Source organism: Echinops telfairi, unplaced genomic scaffold (genome assembly GCF_000313985.2).
Source record: "Echinops telfairi isolate 266 unplaced genomic scaffold, ASM31398v2 ScPeMD7_60;HRSCAF=208, whole genome shotgun sequence".
Taxonomy (NCBI): Eukaryota; Metazoa; Chordata; class Mammalia; order Afrosoricida; family Tenrecidae; genus Echinops; species Echinops telfairi.
The window spans coordinates 32,121,783-32,142,361 of record NW_022103958.1 but is presented as its reverse complement, the minus strand read 5'-3'; the positions used below and the strand labels follow the sequence as shown (position 1 = coordinate 32,142,361).

The 20,579-nt window shown below is 54.2% G+C and overlaps 1 protein-coding gene across 5 annotated transcripts in view; it reads left to right on the top strand.

The window, feature by feature from the left end:
* NAV2 (neuron navigator 2) overlaps positions 1 to 20,579 on the top strand; it is a 413,588-nt gene that overhangs the window by 340,126 nt on the left and 52,883 nt on the right. For 4 of the 5 annotated variants that reach the window (XM_045290963.1, XM_045290962.1, XM_045290966.1 and 1 more), the window contains 5 exons: positions 5,127 to 5,265; positions 14,033 to 14,327; positions 15,241 to 15,949; positions 19,285 to 19,752; positions 20,306 to 20,371. In XM_045290963.1, coding sequence (XP_045146898.1) covers positions 5,127 to 5,265; positions 14,033 to 14,327; positions 15,241 to 15,949; positions 19,285 to 19,752; positions 20,306 to 20,371 — 1,677 coding nt within the window. The remainder of the gene's footprint in view (positions 1 to 5,126; positions 5,266 to 14,032; positions 14,328 to 15,240; positions 15,950 to 19,284; positions 19,753 to 20,305; positions 20,372 to 20,579) is intronic. The other variant, XM_045290965.1, reaches the window with a different exon arrangement.

The following is a 20,579-nucleotide window of genomic DNA, read 5'->3' as shown; positions in this document are numbered from 1 at the left end:
TCTGTTTTGTGAGGTGGAGGACTTTGTGGACTGGTGTTGGGTTAATGGGTTAATGTTGGACTTGTGGGCGTGGGCAGCATTGGGTTGGGATGTTTTCATGATGCACATTTTCTTTACATAAAACTCTCTCTTATATGTGAGTTGCTGTGGATTTGTTTCTCCAAAGTACCCAGACGAATACACCATCCATCTGGTCAAGGGCTGCTGAGTCCCTGGAGGCACAAAGGGTTAAACGCTCTCCTGCTAGGGGAAAGGTTGGTAGTCCGAACCCACCCAGCCGCACCTTGAAAGACTAGCCCTGCGATCTGCTTTCCCAAGGTCACAGCCCGATGCAGTAGTTAGTTCTCTCATGCCCGTGTGGGGTCGTCCTGAGGCAGAATTGACCCGACAGCCGCCAGCAGCGTCAGCAAGGAGCGGGTCCCGAAGCCCCCGCGTCGCCCACCACCCTTTGTTAGAGCAGCACTGTTGCCACATCTCCTGAAACTCAGGACGAGTTTCATGGGGGTGCAGGTCTCCAACCCTCGAACAGGTCCTCTGGAGTGAATTTTTGATGGTGGAAAATAGTGGGCACAGGGCAGGACCAAGAGAGTGACTGTATTGTCCAATGGGCGTGTGTAAGGGGACTTCACAGATCTTTCAAAGGGCATACACGCCCTACAGGGAACAGATCACGGAGTCAATGTGTAATCTCCTAAGCAGGTATCACAACGAACAGGCAAGAAAATGACCTAGTGCTAGTTGACCTCCACCGCCCCTGAGCCCTCCCCAGGGGAGCAGTGTATGATCGGTATCAGAAGATGTCAGAAGACAGTTTGCTACATTTTACGGTGGGTCAGACTATGGAACCTGCTTGCTCTCATCTGCAGATAACCTGCAGGCACATGCAAGTCGGAGGCATCTTGTATGGGAGCTCCTTTATGACACTTCCTTTATGGCGGGTGGCGGAGGGACTGTGTCCAGTCATGAGAATGTGTATTAAGATTTATTTATGAAAAAACTTACTTACATCGCATAACTGTGAGGGTCTCCCCCCACCGGAGGCAGCGTACCAGACCCGTGATTATGAGCATAGAGGATTTCGCTGCATGCCATTCTCATCCAGTCCCTCAGTTTCCCACCGTTTTCCTTTGAATACGTCTTGGAACTTCCTGACCTAATCTCAGTAGCTCATGAGGCTGAACATTGGAAGAAGAGTGAGTTAGAAGTTAAATCTAAGCAGACATGCAAGTTTCCCAAAAGACCCGTCGGTGAGGGAGACGTGGGCAGATTTCCAAGTATGGGGACAGCCTCTCCATCAGACAGCACTTGCCCGGCCTGGGTTCTCATCACTCTCTTCACCCGCACCCTCTCGCCAGCTCTCCAGCCCTGCCCTCCAGAGAGAGCCTGCGATCACTCAGGCGTCCCATTCTGGTCTGGTTCTATTACAAGGCCTCACTGTAAATGCAGCGTGAGCCCACAATACTCTGGACACCAGGGTAGGAAGAATTTTGTGCACATTAGTGCCTCGGGCCCTTCTGGAATAATAACTTGGTGTTGAAAGGCCAGCCGGGGAAGAATGTGCACTATTTCAGAGCAGAGAAAATCCCACACCTGAGGGCGCTGCTTCTTGCTCCCCACCAGCTGCACCTTCTTCAGCCTGTCCCCTTTCTTCATGGGTTACAAGGCATTGCATTCTTAGCCCCAAGAACAGATGCCATGAGAGGACTCAAAAGAATTGTCCTTCCACCGTGAGAACAAACGTGAGTCCGCTTTGTCACGATTGCCCTAGCAGAGCCTCCTGTGGTCACTGCCCTAGCTGTATGCCCCATGCCTGGCACCCACAGGTAACCCAGGCCCAGAAGGGATGACCCTGCAGAGTACCCAAAAGATAGTGAGACTGCTGTAGAAACACGGTGGCTTGCTGCCTCACCTTGAATTCCTTCCTGTCAGGAGTTGCCCCTCACTGTGCCTGGAGGTGAGGCTGCAGGGATAGGGTGGAAAGAAGTAGACCTGGGGCTCCGGTATTGTTGAGTTTCCAGCTCAGCCACATCTCTGCAGTGTCATGGAACAGCATTTCTCAGATCCCTCACTCCACTTCCTCCTTGTGATCCAAGGACAACAGCAACCTGAGCGTCAGGGACAACGCCGAGTAGTGAGTACTGAGCACGGCCTGGCCTGTGTCTGGCTTTGACGTTGTGAGGGGCGCGTGGGGTAGCCTAGAGGGAGCCTGTGTTTGAAGCGAGACAGCTCCGCATTGTGAGCCAGCCCCCCCAATATCGACTGGTGGAAAACATTGGTCAGATTTGTCTCAGCCTGGATTTCTCCATCTGTTGAATGGGGAGTCTGACACATGCCATGCAGGGGTGGCATAAGGAGGGGACCTAAGATATTTGAAGTACCAGACCCAGAACAAAAAATCATGTCATTGTGAATGAGGGGGAGTGTGGTGTGGAGACCCAAAGCCCATCTGTAGACCATTGGACATCCCCTTACAGAACCATCACAAGGAAGAGACGAGCCAGTCAGGGTGCAGTATAGCACCAATGAAACATACAACTTTCCTCTAGTTCTTTAATGCTCCCCTGCCCACTATGATGACCCCAATTCTACTTTACAAATCTGGCTAGACCAGAGCCTGTACATGGGTACAGATAAGTGCTGGAAACACAGGGAATCTAGGACAGATAGAGACCCCTCAGGACCAATAATGAGAGTAGTGATACCAGGAGGGGAAGGGGAAGGTCGCGGGAGAAAGGAGGAACTGATCACAATGATTGACATATAATCCCCCTCCCAGGACAACAGAAAAGTGGGTGAAGGGAGACATCAGTCAGTGTGAGACATGACAAAATAATAATAATTTATAAATTATCAAGGGTTCATGAGGAGCTGATACCAAGGACTCAAGTAGAAAGAAAATATGTTAGAAATGATAATGGCAACAAATGTACAAATGTGCTTGACACAGTGGATGTGTATATGGATTGTGATAAGAGCCCCCAATAAAATTATTTTTTTAAAATTGAAGTCGCTGCAACAAAGCCCAACTCAAAGACGTTTAGACATGATCACTGTACAGGACCTTACATTGGCTTAGAAAGTGGGAGAGTCCTTTGTCCGTGGAATGACGGGAAAACTCCTAAAGAGTGTGGCTACATAGGAGCCCTGAGTTGGAGACGTTTGAGTGGCGGGAGTATCTGGAGAGGAGATTTGGGAGCAGGATGGAGTGCTAGGCAAAAGCCGGAGGATCAGATGATGGAAGTGTGCTAAGGTCTCTGAGCCCAAGGACCCCCTGGGCTTGGGCGAGGTCACACAGTAAGCCCCGTCTTCTTGCCTTTAGCTCCTCTACTTGGAATCACCTCTGCATGTACTCCAAAGCAGCTGATCCTTTGTCTTCCAGCCCATCAGGAGGTTGGGGCAGGCATCCTACACACCGGCGGCATGAACCAGGGCTTGTGGCGTTGGGTTAGAGGAAGCCGTGCAAGTGCTGGAGGCTTTTGAAAAGCCAGCCACCTAGCATGTCTTTGGCTTTCCTATGTGATATCCTGTGGAGGCTGAGACCACGCTTTGGTCTCAGACAGACCTGGCTGATAGCCGATGGTAGCTTCTTGGGCCCCAAGCCTCTGCTTCCTCCTGGGGGAGTGTGTAGGGCAACCTGTGCTGTGTGTGTACTGAGGAGCGACGTCATGGCAAGTCAGCCAGTGTCTCTGGACAAAGGGTGGCTCTGGGTCAGCGCCTGTGTCTAGACTGCTCTACCACCTGATCTTGTACAAGGCGTCTCACCTCACTAAGCCTCAGTTTCTCTACCTGTGCCACAGAGAAACAGGTGTCCTCTTTCGCTCCATCAACTAGGCATTAAACTGATAACGGCAAGGTCAGTGGTTCAGAACCACCAGCCCCTTCTCATGAGAAAGATGCACTGTCTGCTTCTAGAAAGGTTTTACAGTCTCGAAAACCCAAGAGTTGCCTCACTCTGCCCGGTAGGACTGCTGTGAGTCCGAGTCTACGCAGCAGCAGCAGCAGCTTCTCATCCTCCTGAGTTTAAATCGCCAAATATTCCTTGCACACCTGGTCTGTGTCTGCCACCTGCCAAACAAGGAGAGGAGACTCTCTAAAGGCTGCAGAGAGAAAGGGGGCTGATGGGACCTGGGGTGGGTGGGAGTCTTGTAGAGTGTCTAGGAGAAGGCCTTTCCAAGGGGGTGACACCTTGGTCAAGGACCTGGAAGATGAGACGGAAATAACAACAGGTGTCAGGAAGAGGGACACCACACCTGCAGAGCCCGGAAGCTAAGAAGGGTCCTTGCCCAGAAGGAATGTATGGGCAATGGCGCCAGCCTACAGGCCGGGGCTGGAGAGGGAGGCCCAGCCAGAGGGCCCCGTGGGCCCGTGCAAAGAGTTTGGATTTTAAGTGCTCAAGAGACCATGGAAGGGTATTCATGGCAGTTCTGGACTTAGGTTTGAGAAGGATTGCTGTGGGGAGGATGGGGTTCTAGGGGGCAGCAATGGGGCCCGGAGACCCCTGGCCTGTTGGCAATGAGCCAGGCAGAGTAGAGCAGGGCACCTGTGGGTACAGGTTGCAAAGAGAGGTGACACAGCCAGCGATGGAGGGAGGCGGGAGGTGGTGAGAACAAGACTGCAGGGCCAGTGCCAGAGTTGGGCTTGAGCTGCTGGGGCGGATGGGGGGTGATCCCAGTGGGCTGAGGGGTGAGAGAGGAAGAGCTCTATTTTAGACGTCGCCTGGGATATTAATAGAGAGCTACGGATGGGCGGAGTCCATGGCTCTGCTGACGTCTGCCATGCCCCTCCCTTGGCACCCATTCCAGGAGTGGCATTCGGAGAATCTACGCAGCAGCTCTTCTTCCCAAGCTGCCCCCCAGGGTCCCCCTCGGGAATCTCCCTTGGGTCCCCTCTCAGCATAGGCTCTGCAGCTAAGCCTGGGAAGTAGCGATGAGCTTTCTGTAAAGTCCCCATGGAAAAGTCAGGGCAGATAGCAGCCACTCCAGCCACCTGCTGACCCCAAACAGCAGCGCCGGAGGCTACCCTGGAAGGTGAGCGGCGCTTTGGCTGGGTGTCCGGAGGAGATGGGGAGGGGGCCTGAGCAGACAGTGCCTGCAGTTCGGGTGCTCAGAGTGTGTTTGTCTCGGCAGCTGGGATGACAGCAGTTCCGTCAGCAGCGGGATCAGCGACACCATAGACAACCTCAGCACTGATGACATCAACACCAGCTCCTCCATCAGCTCCTATGCCAACACACCTGCCTCATCTCGCAGAAACCTGGATGCACAGGTAAGGACCGAGGGCCTTCCCAGCCGGGAGCTTTGGGCTTGTGGGCTGAGTAGATGCTTCCTGTCGTTGCAACACCCGGTTCTGGGTCCCCTACGCAGCGAGGCAGTGGTCAGGGGAGGTATGGCCACACAGCTGTGGTGTTGGTGAATTGCCTTTCTGGGCCTCAGTTTTCCACTTGGCTCGTTTGTTTACAATGATGGGGGCTGGGGGAGATTTGGGCCCCGTAGCAGTTTTAGGATGTGTATTCCTTGGCCACTGGGAGCTCCTTGCAGGTCACAGAGCAGAAGTGATGGGGTGGGGACAGAGGTTGGGGACCCTGGGCTGGACCGCCAGGGGTTGGGGGCTGCCAGTCCCTGGGTCCCAGGCCCTGGCCAGTGTGTTTTCTGTGGCCCCCAGTATCACTCTTCTTGTAAGCCGAATTCCTTGTCAGGATTCTAAAATGGGCTTATGGCACATGGAAGGAAGCGTGTGTCTGGTTTCTCTAGAAAATCAGAAGGTAACTGCTTCCCTGACCACCCCCACACCTCCATTCTCCACACGGCAACCGTCAGTGGACGTCTGAGCACATACGCCCCATATGCGCGGGTGGCATGATCTGGCCGTGGGCGGCTGGCGTTTTCCACCATCCCCCCCACCCCCTACCCCCCACCCCCGCTTTGGATGCACAGATCCGGTGGTTAGAGTGCAGTGAACACTGATGTCCGCTTCTCCGCCGCACATCAGAATGCCTGCCCGGTTGCCTGTGTGCACGTCTTTCCGTTCCTTCCCCTCTCGGCACCCTCGCCCGTTGGCAGGGGTTGGTTTGGGAAGCCCGTGGTACTCGTGAGAAAGTCAGGTGCCAGCCTCACTACATAAAGGCCTGGAACAGTGGTCCGAACGCTTGGCCACTCGCTGAGAGGCTGGCAGTGAGCTCACATTCACCCAGTGACTGCTCCACAGGGGACTGATCTGGCCGTCTGCTCCCATTAGATTTATATACGGCCAGACCCTCCAGGCAGCTCTGCTCCATCCCGTGGGTCCCCCCCCCCCATGAGTTTGAACCAACCACAGTCTCCTCACTGTGGCATGGATGGCAGTTCTCTCACAGGGGCACTGGCCCTCCAGGATCCCTCTCATGACCGCCTCCCACCATCAGGGCGTCTCAGGGACGGCAGAGTGCTCACTGCCCCTCCCTTCACCCCCTTCCCCAGCTGCGGGTAGCTCTATACAAACAGGAGCTGCCCTGGACCTTTCTCAGCCCCTTCAGGGATCCCCCAGGGAAAGGATCTGTCCAAGTTGGGGGAGCAGTGCTGACCCGCAGAAACGCGAATGCAGATGAGCGTTGGCAGACTGCCGCCTCTGCGACGGGCTGCCGCTTCTCGGGTTTTCTTGTGTGTCAGACTATCTCGCTGCGAGGCAGGGGTGTGAGTGGGGTGTGTGTGGCAGCCGGTGCTAAAATGAACCCCAAAAGAATACTGAGCAAGCAACTGCAAAGGGGGCCAGGAGTTTTGGAGGACCTGGCTGTGTTCTGTGTCTTTATCTGAGTGGTAGAGACGGGGAAAGTCTGTGGAGTCTACAAAACGTATTCAAGCTGCGCACGTCCGGCTACAATGACGTCTATGCCTCCGTCACGGGTTTATACATCACCCCCGCAACAAATGAAGCCTCGCTGCCCAGGGAGGGTTTCATGGGTAGTGAGAAGAATCGGGGGATCCCCCCACCCACAGCCCACCTGCCAGCTTCCCACCACCGCCGTGTCTGTCACAAGTCGCTGGCCACCGGTTTTCTTTTACCTTCGTAGGCACGGTCATTTTTTGCCCCGAGATGTGCTGTCATTTTATGGAAAGAGTCTGGCCCAGACTGCAGACTGTTCTTAGATACTGACGTGAGGCCCCAAGAAAAGAACCCCTGGGCCTCTGGAGTTGGGAGGCGGACGGGCAGGCATCGGAGGACTGCATCGAGGGGGACTGGGAGTCAGCTCGGAGAAACAGGGAGGCTTCCCGTTGGCGTGTTTGCAAAGTGAGAGCCGACCTGCTCTGATAGAAGGTGGGGTTCGATGTCTCTCCTGGGGGCCTTTGTTCCCCTTTCCTTGGCACAAAGCCAGACCAGGCTCCTGTATTCCTTATTGATTACAGGGCCAGCGTTGGGAATTCGCCCGCGATTTGGTGCACTTGAATTTGGTTAATGCCAGGACCCTGTTCCTCTGTGAATAGCGCTTGGCTTTCACCCTACGAATGAGGCCACAAACAGGCCTCTTGACCAAGCTCAGAAGGTCAAGTTTGTTTTTTTTCTAGGAAGCTACCCTAATTTCAAATGTTAGTATTGGACCCGGGGGAATTAGGTCTTGGGACACGGTAAATGCAGACTCGAGCCAACAGGAACTAAGATGTCTATGCAGATTGAGTTCCTCAGTGGGTTTCCCATGGCTTCTCTTTGTTCCTGCCTGGAGCGCGGCTCCGTGTTCTTGAATCAGCACTTTTTGCAGCCTCCCGCCCTCCCGCTCCCCCATCACTGTGAGCCTCGTGTGCGCTAAGGGCCATTACCCCTCTCTGAGCCACATTAGGCGGCCAGAAGACGTGTGCTGCAGTCCTGTGCCCAGTGCTGCCTGTCCTGAGCTCTGTTGTCATAGACAGGTGCACACTCCACTGGGCAAGGCGTGACCCTGAGTGCTGGCTGGGAAAGCAGGCTGCGGACAGACTGCCTGCCTGGGCTTTCCTTTCTGAGACACCTCTAAGGACGAGCTCAGAGGACGTCAGAGGGGTTATTGTTTGGGAATCCTCGGGAGCAGCCTCAGGTAGCTGACGGGAAGAGGAGGAGCGGCCACTGGAGATGGACGCCCCCTTTGTGTGTGAGTGGCTCTGTTTTCCTCAGGGACCCAGAGTACTGGGCATGCACCAGCAGTGCAGGGTCCCCTGCCCAGGGGCCCAGACTCAGCGAGTCGGGGAAAGGACAACCCCCACCTCCCACCCCGCCCCGAGTGAGATGTGAGAGCCTCTTGACCAGCTCTCTCCTAGAGAAGGGCTAGCGAGAGTGGGGACGGTGTGGACTTTGAAGTCAGGGGACCTTGGGCTGAGCGTTGCACTCCGCCACATCTTTGGATAAGCTTGTCAGCCTCTCTGGGCTTTTGCCTCCTTATCCATAAAATAAGGGCAATTAGATCTATCTTGAGGGGTGAGTGTGAGAGAGAGCAGGTTTTTCTCTCAGAGCCTGATCCTTGGTGCTTGCCCCAAAGTGACCTGGATTCGCTGGGGGACTTGTCTCTCTGCTTCCCTGTGCCATTTATGCCAGTGACTGAAAGTTGAGTGCATTTTTCATCTCTCTTAGAAGCATTTTGCAGCATTTTCAGGGGGGCTTCAAAATGTTCATGGGAAAATCCATTATTGTCGGGACTTTTTCATTTTAAAGCTTTGTAGTGCCGTGTAGGAGAAGGTTCACAGAGCAGATCATCCGTTGGACATTCGGCGCTTCATTCACATTCTCTTTCCACTCATCTCTTTCAGTTCCCTCCATGGGCCAGGCCCATGCTACCCCACTTTCTCACAGTGATTTCTAGCTCTGATTCTGCTCCATTCCTAATCCCTGAACTGTGTCCTTGGCGAAATGCTGCCCTTCTGAGCTCCCCAGGGGCTGAGTTTAGTTCCTGACCTGAAAAATGTACTACCTTTTAATTCTCTTTTCCCCTGACTTTTGGAAGCCCTCCTGTATGTTGAAGACAGTGGCAAAGCACTGTGTAAAGCACACTCGGCATTTTGTCCCTGAGCAGTCAGTGGTCCTCTGTCTCGCGAGAGGTGCCATTCTGGGTGTCAAAGGACAATCCCGTCAAGATTCCTTTAATTTTCACTTTCCAGGAAAATTGTAATCACATGCATGAAAGGAAAGGTAGAACTGTATCCGTTTATATCCTGCTGTGATAGGGAATCGAATCTTGAATGTTGTGGGAAACTCCCCTGCCTGTGTGGCCATGAGAGAGCCTGGGGTCTTCGTAGTTGCCCTGCCTGTGGGGCCTCTGGGTGTCAGTGTAGGTGCAAGAACAGGGTTTGACTGTGACGGAAGAGGGGTTCCCCTTCTGTCTGCTCACCATGCTCTGCTTGTGATTTAAGGGCAGGTCGTTTTCCTCATTACACCCCCGCCTCCCAGTTCCATCAAAGATGGATGGTAATTCAACCGCAGAACGTGCAATGAGCAAATCATACATGCCAAGAGGCTTTGCACAGGGTCTGGCTTGATAGGTGGCAGGAGGTGGGATGCTGCTGACGGTGCTGGGGACCATTTGTGTTAGGACTGGCGTGCCAACGTCAGCCAGTTGAAGGAAAACATGGGCAGTGCCCCTGGCTTGGGAAGGCCTGTGACTCAAGCCCGCCCCACTGCAGGATAAAACTGGGACAAATACCAAAGGAGGGGGACGGCGGGGTGTTGGTGGCTTTCTGAGATGGTGATGGTGAGGATTAGTTGGTGGCGGCCACGTTAAGAGCCACTGTTCATTGAGTCTCTCCCTGCTCAGCTCACTGAGCCCACTCACCATCATCCCTTTAAGACACCTGCTCATCCTCATCCCATTCTTTACACCGAGTCACGGTTTTTGAGAAGTTGAGCAACTTCCTCTGGATCACACACAGCAGATGGCTGGCTGTGCCCAGGACTTGAACTCCGATCTGTGACATCAAAGCCCCTCCTCCTCTCCATACTTGCCACCAAACCTCCCACTCCACGCCTTCCACCTCCTTGCTCTTTGAAGCTGGGATGGCGGCATCCAGGCCTTCCGCCACCTTCCTTGCCAGTTGATTAAGTGGAGTTCCGGGTCGGGGCAATAAGAAATGCCTTCATAAGACAGGAGGAAGTGCCTGACAGACATCCTGGGCAAATGGAGAAGGGGGAGGCTACAGCAGGGGATATGGCCCTGGGTGGGTTTCACATTGGCCCTTCTACTCTAGGCTCTGCGAATGACTCCATCGATGCACGGTGGGGCCACCACGGGCATGGCCTGGCCCATAGCTCAGCAAGGGTATGCTGAGTGCATGTGAACTGCGAGGGAGGAAGTGGTCGAGGGGAAACGCACAGCTGTTCAGAGTAGAGCTGGAAGGCTGCTTCCCTGGTCTAAGTGTGGGGCTTCAGAGCTGGTTGGATGGTTGCTCTTTCCAGAGGAGGGGACTCGGGCCCTGGTCTTGGGCCTTTTGGGGTCCTGGAGGAGGCTGGGCTGGAGCATGGCACCCAGTAAATGGTTCCTCCAGAGCTACCCGACCAGCCAACCAGTCACTATGGGCCGGGAGTCCACTGGGCATGCTGTAAGGCGAGGCTGGGCATGCAGATACGCCTCTTGCCTAACTTGTGGCCAGAAGACGGTCATTGCACTTAGACTCCCTGTGCTGGGATCCCGCATGTCCACCTCATTGCCATGTGATCTTGGGCAACTTGCTTTTGCACTTCCTACCTCATGTAAGATGGAAAGTGATCATTATAATTTCTTCCTAGGACTTTTGGAGGGATTTGGGCTAAGGATTAAATTAAAATTTCCCACAGTATCTGCAACCTTGTAAGTGCTCGCTCAATACATTTAACTGTTCCCACTTCTGCTGCTGCTAGCGGCACCATTGCACTTTGATTTGGAGAAATAAGATACAGTCAAAGTAAAAGAATAAATAATGCAGTCACTCAAAAGGTTGCTGCTGCTGCTGCTAGGCCCATCGAATCAGTTCTGACAGGGTGTGGTATCTGTGCCAAAATGAGTTTTTCCAGTACCTCTTAGAGGGTATTAAAATGTACTTGACCCAGAGCTCCAGTAGGATAATGACTTGTAGCTGGTCTTGTTCTTTGTGGTATTTCCAGAGCCAACAACTTAGTCTGGCATACAGTGTCACCAGGCAAATACTTATGAATGAATGAAGACTTTCAAAGGTGGGCTCTCCCGTGCCTCAGGGTCTTTGCACATGCGATTTCCTAAACTCTTGGTACTTTTTTTCCCCTCCCTCATTCTCTCAGGTACTTCAAAAAGCATGTTTGCTCCCATCAGTATAGAATAAATTAAATCTGTGCCTGCACTTCTCTCTTAGGCTTCTTGATATATATATAAATATATAACATTCTTAAAATTACATGTTTATTTGCATCCATTTGGCCAATCGCTGTTTTCCTTGTTGGCTCATAAACTCCATGAAAAGTTGGAATCAGATTTGCCCCAGAGTCTCCGATTCACTCTGGTACCTGGCAAACAGCAATGGGCCTTCGGTCGATTCTGGCTGAAGGCCTGGCCTGAAGCATTTGAAGAAGGAGAGATTCCTGTAAGCGGAGGTACCTGAGGCAGGAAGGGGGTCACTGTAATGCCCTCGCCTGTGTGATGCAGATAAAGACACCTTACCTCCCCATCTCCTCGCTCTCCTGGACCAGACAGTCACCGTGATCCGATGACACGGTCTGTTCACCCGTGTGGTCGTGTGTAAAGGCAGTGTGTGTTATTTGTTTATTAATTTTGACCATCATGCACGGGGTTGCTGTGAGTCAGTCGACTTGATGGGACTTGGCTTTACTCCTAACACCCTGACTGGGCCTCCCGTTCTGCACCCAGATGTGGGAACCCCGTCCTCAGTGCCCTTTCCCACAGCAGGATGAGCTGCTTCCTGCCGGGGAGGGTGTCTTCCTTCTCCTGTGTCTCTGGTGCCCAGGACACAGCTGTGACTTGGTGTGCGCATGGCAATGACCGCACAGCTAAGGCACACGTGGTGGCTGCAGTGGATAAGCCGCTTTCCCGAGGAGGGAAGGAGAGGGAGAACGGCCGGCCGTGGTCGTGAGGGGGAGGCTGTTGATTGTCTGTCTGTATTTCGCTTTGGTCCCTCGCAGTCATGGTAGTCACCGGAGGGAGTAATCCAAACTACTTCAAAATGCTTGCCAGCGTTTGGCTTGGTTTTCATCCCCCAGCTTGCTGATACTGTCTCGTCTGGTAGTTCATTATAGTGTGAGAGGACTTCGAACAGTGCGTGGAAAAGTGGAATTAAGAGCGTAAAATGAAACATATTAAGTTTTATCTCAAGATTAGAAAACAAGAAGTCAGAAGGAGCCAAATCAGGACAATGAAGTGGATGCCTAATTCTTTCCCACTGAAAATCCCCCAAAATTGGCCCTTGTTTGAGGAGAGGAATGAGCAGGAACCTTGAGGTGATGGAGGACTCTTATGAAGCTGCCCTGGGCATTTTTCTGCTAAAGCTTTGGCTAACTTTCTCCAAACATTCTCATAAAAAGCAGATATTATCTTTCTTTGGCCCTGGAGAAAGTCAACAAGCAAAGTACCTTGAGCATCCCCCAAACACTGCTGCTGCGACCATTGCTCGTGATAAGTCTACGTTTGCTTTGACTAGAAACCACTTCCACCTCTTGTTAGCCATTGCTTTCATTGTGTTCTGTCTTCAGGACTGTACTAGTAAAGCCGATTCATCCCTTGTTACAGTTCTTTCAAGAAACGCATTAGGATCTTGATCCCACTTGCTCAACTTTAATTTTTCAGTCAGAATTGTGCCACCTGAACCAAAGGAGCCATCGGTGGGGTTGGCTCTTGTTTCTGATGTTAATTGTCGATCGCCTTCAGGGACAAGACCAGCTGTTTCATGCAAATTGATGTGGACCTTCTGCGTCCTTGTCTGGTCCCTTCTTAAAATAAGTTATCTGTTCATACACCACCAGTGTCTTTGGGACACTGTCCCCGTAAACTTTACATAATGCATCTCTGATCTCACGCTTCTTTTACTCACGCTTCACCGTAAATTTGATGCCTCCAATTCGGTCCTGTCCAGGCCTACTATGGTCACGAGTTAATTTTGGTGAGACAGTGTTTGAAACCTATGGGCCGTGGTTTGCTTGGGGAGTTCTCTCCTAAGACAGATGATCTTTCCACAAGCTTTCTGAAGACCCCCGCGTGGGACTTGTTTCTGAGAACAAAACCCAGCACAACCTGGGAAATGGGAATGAGTCCCTTCCCCATGCAGCTTACTTCTCCCTCCTGGTACCTGCTGTGTCCTCCCTACCCCACCCCCAAGAGGAAGCCCCTCAGAGCCTGCTGGTTAACTGTGCCTTTGAACCACAGTGATCATTAACATCACACTCTGTGCCTTCCTGGCTTCCATGGGGTCAGGGCTCTTCCAAAGCCATCTGACTAATTATGCCCCCTGTCTGAATGGAATCACATCAGGAGTGCAAAGCCAGGCATATCAATGAAGCTGGGTGTGGGGGGTTCAGGGAACAGGCACTGGCTTTCAGCATTTGGTGAGGTGGCGTTTGAGGAACTCTTCCCACCGCTTTGAGGGAAACTAGCAGCCGCCCTTGCCTGCTGGCTGCGTGTGTGAGGCTGTGGCGCTGTGCAAAACCCAGGGATCGGCTGCTGGTGGCAGAACAAAGACAGGAAAGCAGCCGGAGGCTGAGCGCTCAGAGGGACCCAGGCAGGCAGTTGCAGGCGGCTGCTCTCCAAGGAACAGGGCTTGCATTTGGTGGCTGCATTCCTCCTCCATCTCTTGGTCAGCCCCACTGCCTCTCCCCTTCAGGGCCCTTTCCCTCAAACTGCCCCCCACCCCCGGCCCCCTTTACTCTCCTCCCTTCTCCTCCTTCTCAGACACATTCGTATAATTTCTTTAGACCCAAAAAATCAGCCGTCGAGGGTACAGAGACCCCAAACATTGCCAAAAGCAATTTGTTCTCTCCCCCACCCTCTTAGCCGGTCCAGTGTGTGGGCATCCCTGTGTCTGGGCAGAGGGGCCGCCAGGCCTGGGGTTTGGGGAGGCCTAACTGGGGAGTTTGGCTCTGCCCACAGACGGACACCGAGAAGCACTCGCAGGTGGAGAGGACCTCCCTGTGGTCTGGTGATGAGATCAAGAAATCCGACGGAGGGTCAGACAGCGGCGTGAGGATGGAGCCAGGCGCCAAGTGGCGGCGGAACCCCTCGGACGTGTCCGATGAGTCCGACAAAAGCACCTCGGGCAGGAAGACGGCCGTCGTCTCCCAGACAGGCTCGTGGCGGCGAGGCATGACGGCGGCCCAGGTGGGCATCACCATGCCCAGGACGAAGCCGGCTGCCCCGGCGGGCACACTGAAGACGCCGGGGACTGGTGAGTACAGAGGATGCAGGTCTGTGTCTGCAGGTGTCTCAGTGACGAGCGAGACCGTAGTCGCTCTAGCAAGGACTGATGACATAGTCTCAAGTCCCCCTAGGTGCTCGCTGTGTCCTTGCGAGGTCGAGACTGCCAGTCCTCCGCTTTCCCCAGAGCTGACATTCCTACTGCTTCCAGCTGGGAGCGTGTAAGGACAGAAGCACTAAGGCCGGACGATGGTCATCTCTTGAGGAGTGTGGGCTTGGCCCCCAGACAGGCTATTCAAGGTGTATGGCTGCCAGGTGTGGGTGCATGAGGTTGATGTTGTCCATGATTTAGGCGATGTGTTAGGTGGTGCTGCCGGGGACGCGCTGTACTGCTAACTGCCAGGTAAACGGTTCAGACCCACCTGCTGTTCTGTGGGAGAAAGACGAGGCTAGTCTGCTCCCCTATAAAAATGTACAGCTTTGGACCCCCTGTACCGGGTCACTATGAGCCAGAACCGATGCGATGACCATGGGTGGTGGGCGTAAACGAAGGCAGCGTGTTCACAAGAAGGCCGGACTGCCCTGCAGAAACACTAGGGGGGCTGCCTTTACTAGACAGAGGGGTAACGTTGGCAAGGCAGCGTCTCTTTCCCAGACAGCCCCGAGATTCTCTGGCTCTGCTTTCCCCTGGGTGAAGGTTACCTGCTTTGCAAAGGAGTACAATCGTTGACGTCTCCTAAAAGCCTCCCAGGGATAGTTACAGTCAAAACCCTCTTTATCAAAAGCGCTCTCTGCTGCCTCCCAAGGGTCCTGCCTTCCCCAGGGAGGGGGGGGGGGGCACCCGTTCATTCGATAGAGGAGGGGAGCGTCTTCACCAGGCGAGCTGCCTGAGCCGGGAGCCGGCCTCGTTGTTGGCAGGCTAACCTCGCCGTTCTCTCCCTCAGGGAAGACAGACGACGCCAAGGTGTCTGAGAAAGGCCGGCTCTCGCCCAAAGCCTCGCAGGTGAAGCGCTCCCCATCGGATGCGGGCCGCAGCAGTGGTGATGAGTCCAAAAAGCCCCTGGCCAGCAGCTCCCGGACGCCCACCGCCAACGCCAACAGCTTCGGCTTCAAGAAGCAGAGCGGCTCGCCTGCCGGCCTGGCCCTGATCACGGCCAGTGGAGCCACGGTCACCAGCAGGTCAGCCACACTGGGCAAAATCCCCAAGTCGTCTGCACTGGTGGGCCGGACTACGGGCCGTAAGACCAGCATGGATGGGGCTCAGCATCAGGAGGACGGCTACCTGTCTCTCAGCTCTCGGACGAACTTGCAGTACCGAAGCCTGCCCCGGCCCAGTAAGTCTGGCAGCCGGAGCGGAGCTGGGAACCGGTCCAGCACCAGCAGCATAGACTCCAACATCAGTAGCAAGTCCGCCGGGCTGCCGGTGCCCAAGCTGAGGGAGCCTTCCCGAACAGCCCTGGGCAGCTCCCTCCCAGGTCTCGTCAACCAGACGGATAAGGAGAAAGGCATCTCATCCGACAGCGAGAGCGTGGCTTCCTGTAACTCGGTCAAAGTGAACCCGGCAGCTCAGCCTGTGTCCAGTGCGGCGGCAGCTCAGGCCTCTCTCCAGCCTGGGGCTAAGTACCCCGACGTGGCCTCGCCCACGCTCCGCAGGTAAGTGGTGAACGCGTGGGGTGGCAACCTGTATGAGTCATTACGTGTTCTCAGAGCAGTTGCCGTCTTTCTCCTCTGCGTCGTCCACAGGTGAAGCTGCCTGGTCAGCTCCTACCAGCAAATACTCAGTCCACTGCTTTCCCATATTGGAACGAAAAGCAGACCCTGGGTCCGCTTCACCCAGTAGCCTGGCTTGACAAACATGTGCCTCAGCTTCCTCATCTGCACCAAGGGATGCTCATTTCCACCTCTTAGGATGGTGTAGTGGTTATGTGTTGGGCTTCAATCTACAATGTCGAAGCCGCCAGCCACTCCGAGGGTGAAAAATGAGTTGTATTCTTGGAAACCCACTGAGGCACTTTCTACCGTGTCCTGTAGGGTGGTTCTTACTCACGACTGTCCAGTCCATATAGACTCATAGCGACCCCAGAGGACAGGGTGGAACCGCCCCTGTGGGTTCTGAGGCTGTGAATTTTTGGGGGGTGGAGGGTGGTACAGAAAGCTTCAGTGCTCTCCTGAGGAATAACTGGCGGTTTTGAACTGCTGACATTGTAGATCAAAGCCCAGCACTACCCCACCAGGGCTCCGAAAGGGTTGCTAGGTGTTAACTCAATGGAAGTGAACTTGGGTTTGGCTATCTTTTCGAGGATGGTTGTGGAAAGCCAATTCCAGGTGGCTCTGTCTGCCCCCTGGAAGCACTCAATAAAAGTCAGTAACCACATGAGAGGAGGTCTCCACTCACCCTTAGGTCTGGGGGAGTTGCTCAGCAGGGGTAGTAGACCCATTTTCCCACCCTTGATAATCTTGTGACTGAATTCCACGTTACTAGGCAGTGGTCTTGACCAGATCTGGTGTCTCAAATAGCTTCATGTGCTCCCCTACCCCCTTTTCCTTAAAAAACTTGGTTTCTTAGAATACATGCATAATTTCACCTTCCTCCTCGAAATCTGAACTTCCTTAAAAACAAAACAAACTCTTAGGATTCTGAAAAGGAAACATGGATTTTTGCCTTAGAAAGGCTTCCACTGCCCCCTCCCCGAGTTCCATGGCGGCTGGAGATTTCTGGATGAGAATCCTGCCCTTCACTGGGTTTTCAGTGTCTGTGGGTTAAAGATCTATCCCTCGCACCAGGTCACGTGACCACGGGGCTGACTGTACACTGCAACCATGCATTTGAACACATCCCGCCAGCCACGTGCCCAGAAACCTTGTCATAAGAACCAGAAAGTCCCAAAGAAGAACGATTAAGCAGCAGAAGGGGGTGGGGAATCAGGTGCCTGGGTACATATTTGGGGATGAAGAGAAACGTTTGAAAGGACTTCAGAAGACGCATTCCACATGAAAGATATAATGAAAGAGTTCATGGTTCTTTGTCGAGACTTGATTATTAGAATCTCAGTAATGATTTTTTTTTAAAGGGGGAGATCCTATTGGGCTTCTCTTTGTTGTTTTAACGACTGCCTTGTAACTGCGAGTTTTCGCTGCTTCTCTGCCTCAAGTATCCTGTGTAACGTTCGCTCTCTGGTATGGTAGATGTCCCTCAGTAACTACAAAGGCATTTTACCAGCCCCTTAGGCTAGTGTGTAAAAGAATACCTGAAAATGCATGCAGCTTCCCGGAGCCGGTGTTGAGCATCTTTCTGCCGATTCCTCCCTCCCCCCTTCCCTAATCACTAAGGTGGTCTCAGTTCCCCCCAGGTACCTTAGTGTGGTCACTGCCATCCAGTCAGAGCTGACTCCAAGCGACCCCTGTGGATTTCCGCGATTGTACCTGTTTACAGGGGTAGAAAGTCCCGTCATTCTCCCGCAGGACTGCTGGTAGTTAACTGCTGACCTGGTGGTGACATAGTGGTTACATGTCGGGCTGTGATCCACATGGTCCAAAGCTTGAAACCACCAGCAGCTCCTTGGGAGAAAGACTGGGCTTCCTACTCCTGTGAACAGTACAGCCTGGGAAACCCCAGGGGTTGCTGTGCGTCAGCCTTGACCGGTGGCAGTGAGTGCTTGGTGTAGGGAAGGGGGAATGGTGACTGACGTGCGTGAACCCTTTCCGAACGACTTGAAGGGCGAAGAGACAGAAGACTGGGCCTTTCCTGTGAAGAGGGTTTCCTGGCACAGGATCAGGAGCAACGTCGGAAAGACACAAGGACATGATCCGACGGTGCTCTTCTAACTATTGGCCAGGGCTCGGCGATGGAGCAAGTTAGTCTTCTGAGTCGTGAGGGTCTCGTGGGATTTATATGCCCTGAAGCCAGGAGTTCATGATGAGCTATTCCCCTCCTCGGCAGGCAAAGAACACATTTTCTTTCCCCCTCTAGATTCCACGGGGCATGGTCCTGAGGATCCGTTTGTTAATTTGTTCTTATCATGGTTGATGCTTTTGGGCTGTTTGTACAGGGCAGAGACCAGGAACCCCGTGTACCCGGGTAAAAGACAAACCATGATACAGAATAGGCTGGCCACTTCCAGAGGGATCTGTTGTGTGCTCTCTGGTGGGCGGAGAATCAAGAAGGAAGCCCTGGCATTAGGGGAAGCCCTCCTGACCTGGGCACCACCCTGCTGGGTTACCAGAGAGCTCCTCCGCAAAGGAGGAGGAGGAGGAGGCACAGCTGCCAGGACCTGTCTGTCTGTCTGTGTTCTGATGACACAGATTTGGGGAATGAGCAGTAGGGCCGTCTGCCTCATGAAGTGGCCTCTCCGTGTGTCCTGTGTCTGTCACAGCAAGACCACTCACACCCACTGCTGGGGCTAAAGGCCTGTGAACCCAGCCAGGGTGCTGTGTCTTATCATTGGCTACCACAAGCCATCCGGACCTGAAAGGCCAATCTTTCAGGCTGGGCTCTCGAGGGGAGGCCACATCAACAGAGAGGATTTCCCTGGCCCTTCCAACTCTAGTCTCCAGGTCTCGATGCTGCCTGTTGTGCTTAGAGATCAAAGGGACGGAATCCCTTTGAGTCGAGCCCTCAGGAACAGACTGCCTGCTTTGTGCCTGGGGTCCTGGGCGCAGAGGCCAGGAAGACAGCTTCTCACCCTCTCCAGATGGCTTTGTTCAGGACTCAGGGTGGATTTTCCAGTTAGTCGAATGACAGAAAGCATGGGAAGCCAGGCCTTATCGAGGCCTGTAGGAAATCTGTCCCCCACAGAGTCAGGGCCCCACGCACGCAGCCCAGAGCTTCAAGTACCAGTCCCTCTTGAAGGCTGTTTCAGTAGGGCCTGTGCCCCCTGCACAAGCATCTCCTAGGTGCCTCTGCCCCACCCTTCTCTAACAGCCACCACCACCACCAGTGTCTCCTGGCACGGGGTGTCCATTCCCCACTCCCCTTTGTCTCTTCACAGACTCTTTGGTGGGAAGCCTTCCAAGCAAGCGCCCATGGCCACAGCTGAAAACATGAAAAATTCAGTGGTCATCTCCAACCCTCACGCCACCATGACCCAGCAAAGTAACTTGGATTCCCCGTCGGGCAGCGGCGTCCTGAGCAGCGGGAGCAGCAGTCCCCTCTACAGTAAGAATGTGGACCTCAACCAGTCCCCTCTAGCCTCCAGCCCCAGCTCAGCCCACTCGGGCCCCTCCAACAGCCTCACATGGGGCACCCACGCCAGCAGCTCCTCGGCCGTGAGCAAGGACAGCCTGGGCTTCCAGTCCGTGAGCAGCCTCCACACCAGCTGCGAGTCCATCGACATCTCCCTCAGCAGTGGAGGGGGCCTGAGCCACAACTCCTCCAGTGGCCTCCTCGCCTCCTCCAAGGACGACTCCCTGACACCCTTCGTCAGGACCAGCAGCGTGAAGACCACGCTGTCGGAAAGGTGGGTGCCAGGCCGCTGCTCTGGCTAGGGGCAGAAATCCGCAAGGGGACGTGAGGCATCCCAGTGGGTAGTTAAGCTCTGTCTGGGAGGCTCCTCTCTCGGACTGCTGCAGGCCTTTCCTTGGGGAGGCCAGTTGGACTGGAGCGGAGCCTGCCTCGGCTTCCCATGACCTTTGCCGGCGTGGGGTTTCCTTGGCGCTCCGAGCCGCTGGCAGTCTCACGGGGGTACAGTTAATGCTTCCACGTGCAAAGGCATCCAGCCTTGGGAGTTGTGCATCTTACCCGATGTGTCCAGCCCCGCTGCCTTCCCCAGTCCTGCCACCCCTCGCTGGCAGAGTAGACGGCCGGCCGCCGGCAGGGAGTATGTCGTAGATCATGCAGTGGATAGGTGGTCGGCCTGGCACCAGGGGGACCATTTCTTTACGTCAGGCGGAGTGCCAGGCCCCCCCGCACTGGGGACGAGGAAATTGTTCAGATCACTGTGCATAACACCGCCTCCCCTTCCTTCCAGTCTAATGTACCTTCTCTTGTTTTCTACCTGCCTGGACTTCTAGCCCTCTCTCCTCCCCTGCCGCTAGCCCTAAGTTCTGCAGAAGTACTCTGCCCAGGAAGCAGGACAGGTAATGATGCTCTAGGCCCGGCCCCTGCCGCGCCTGCTCTGGGCTGCGCTGCCCATCTGTGTCCTGCTAGATGTCTTGTGCGAGGCTGTTGGCCCGAGGCTTTTGCTTGTGTGTGTGTGTGTGTGTGTGTGTGTGTGTGTGTGTGGCTGTGTATACTGTTCTCTGTAACACAATGACATGCCAGGGAGAGCCTGCTCTGCCATCCAGC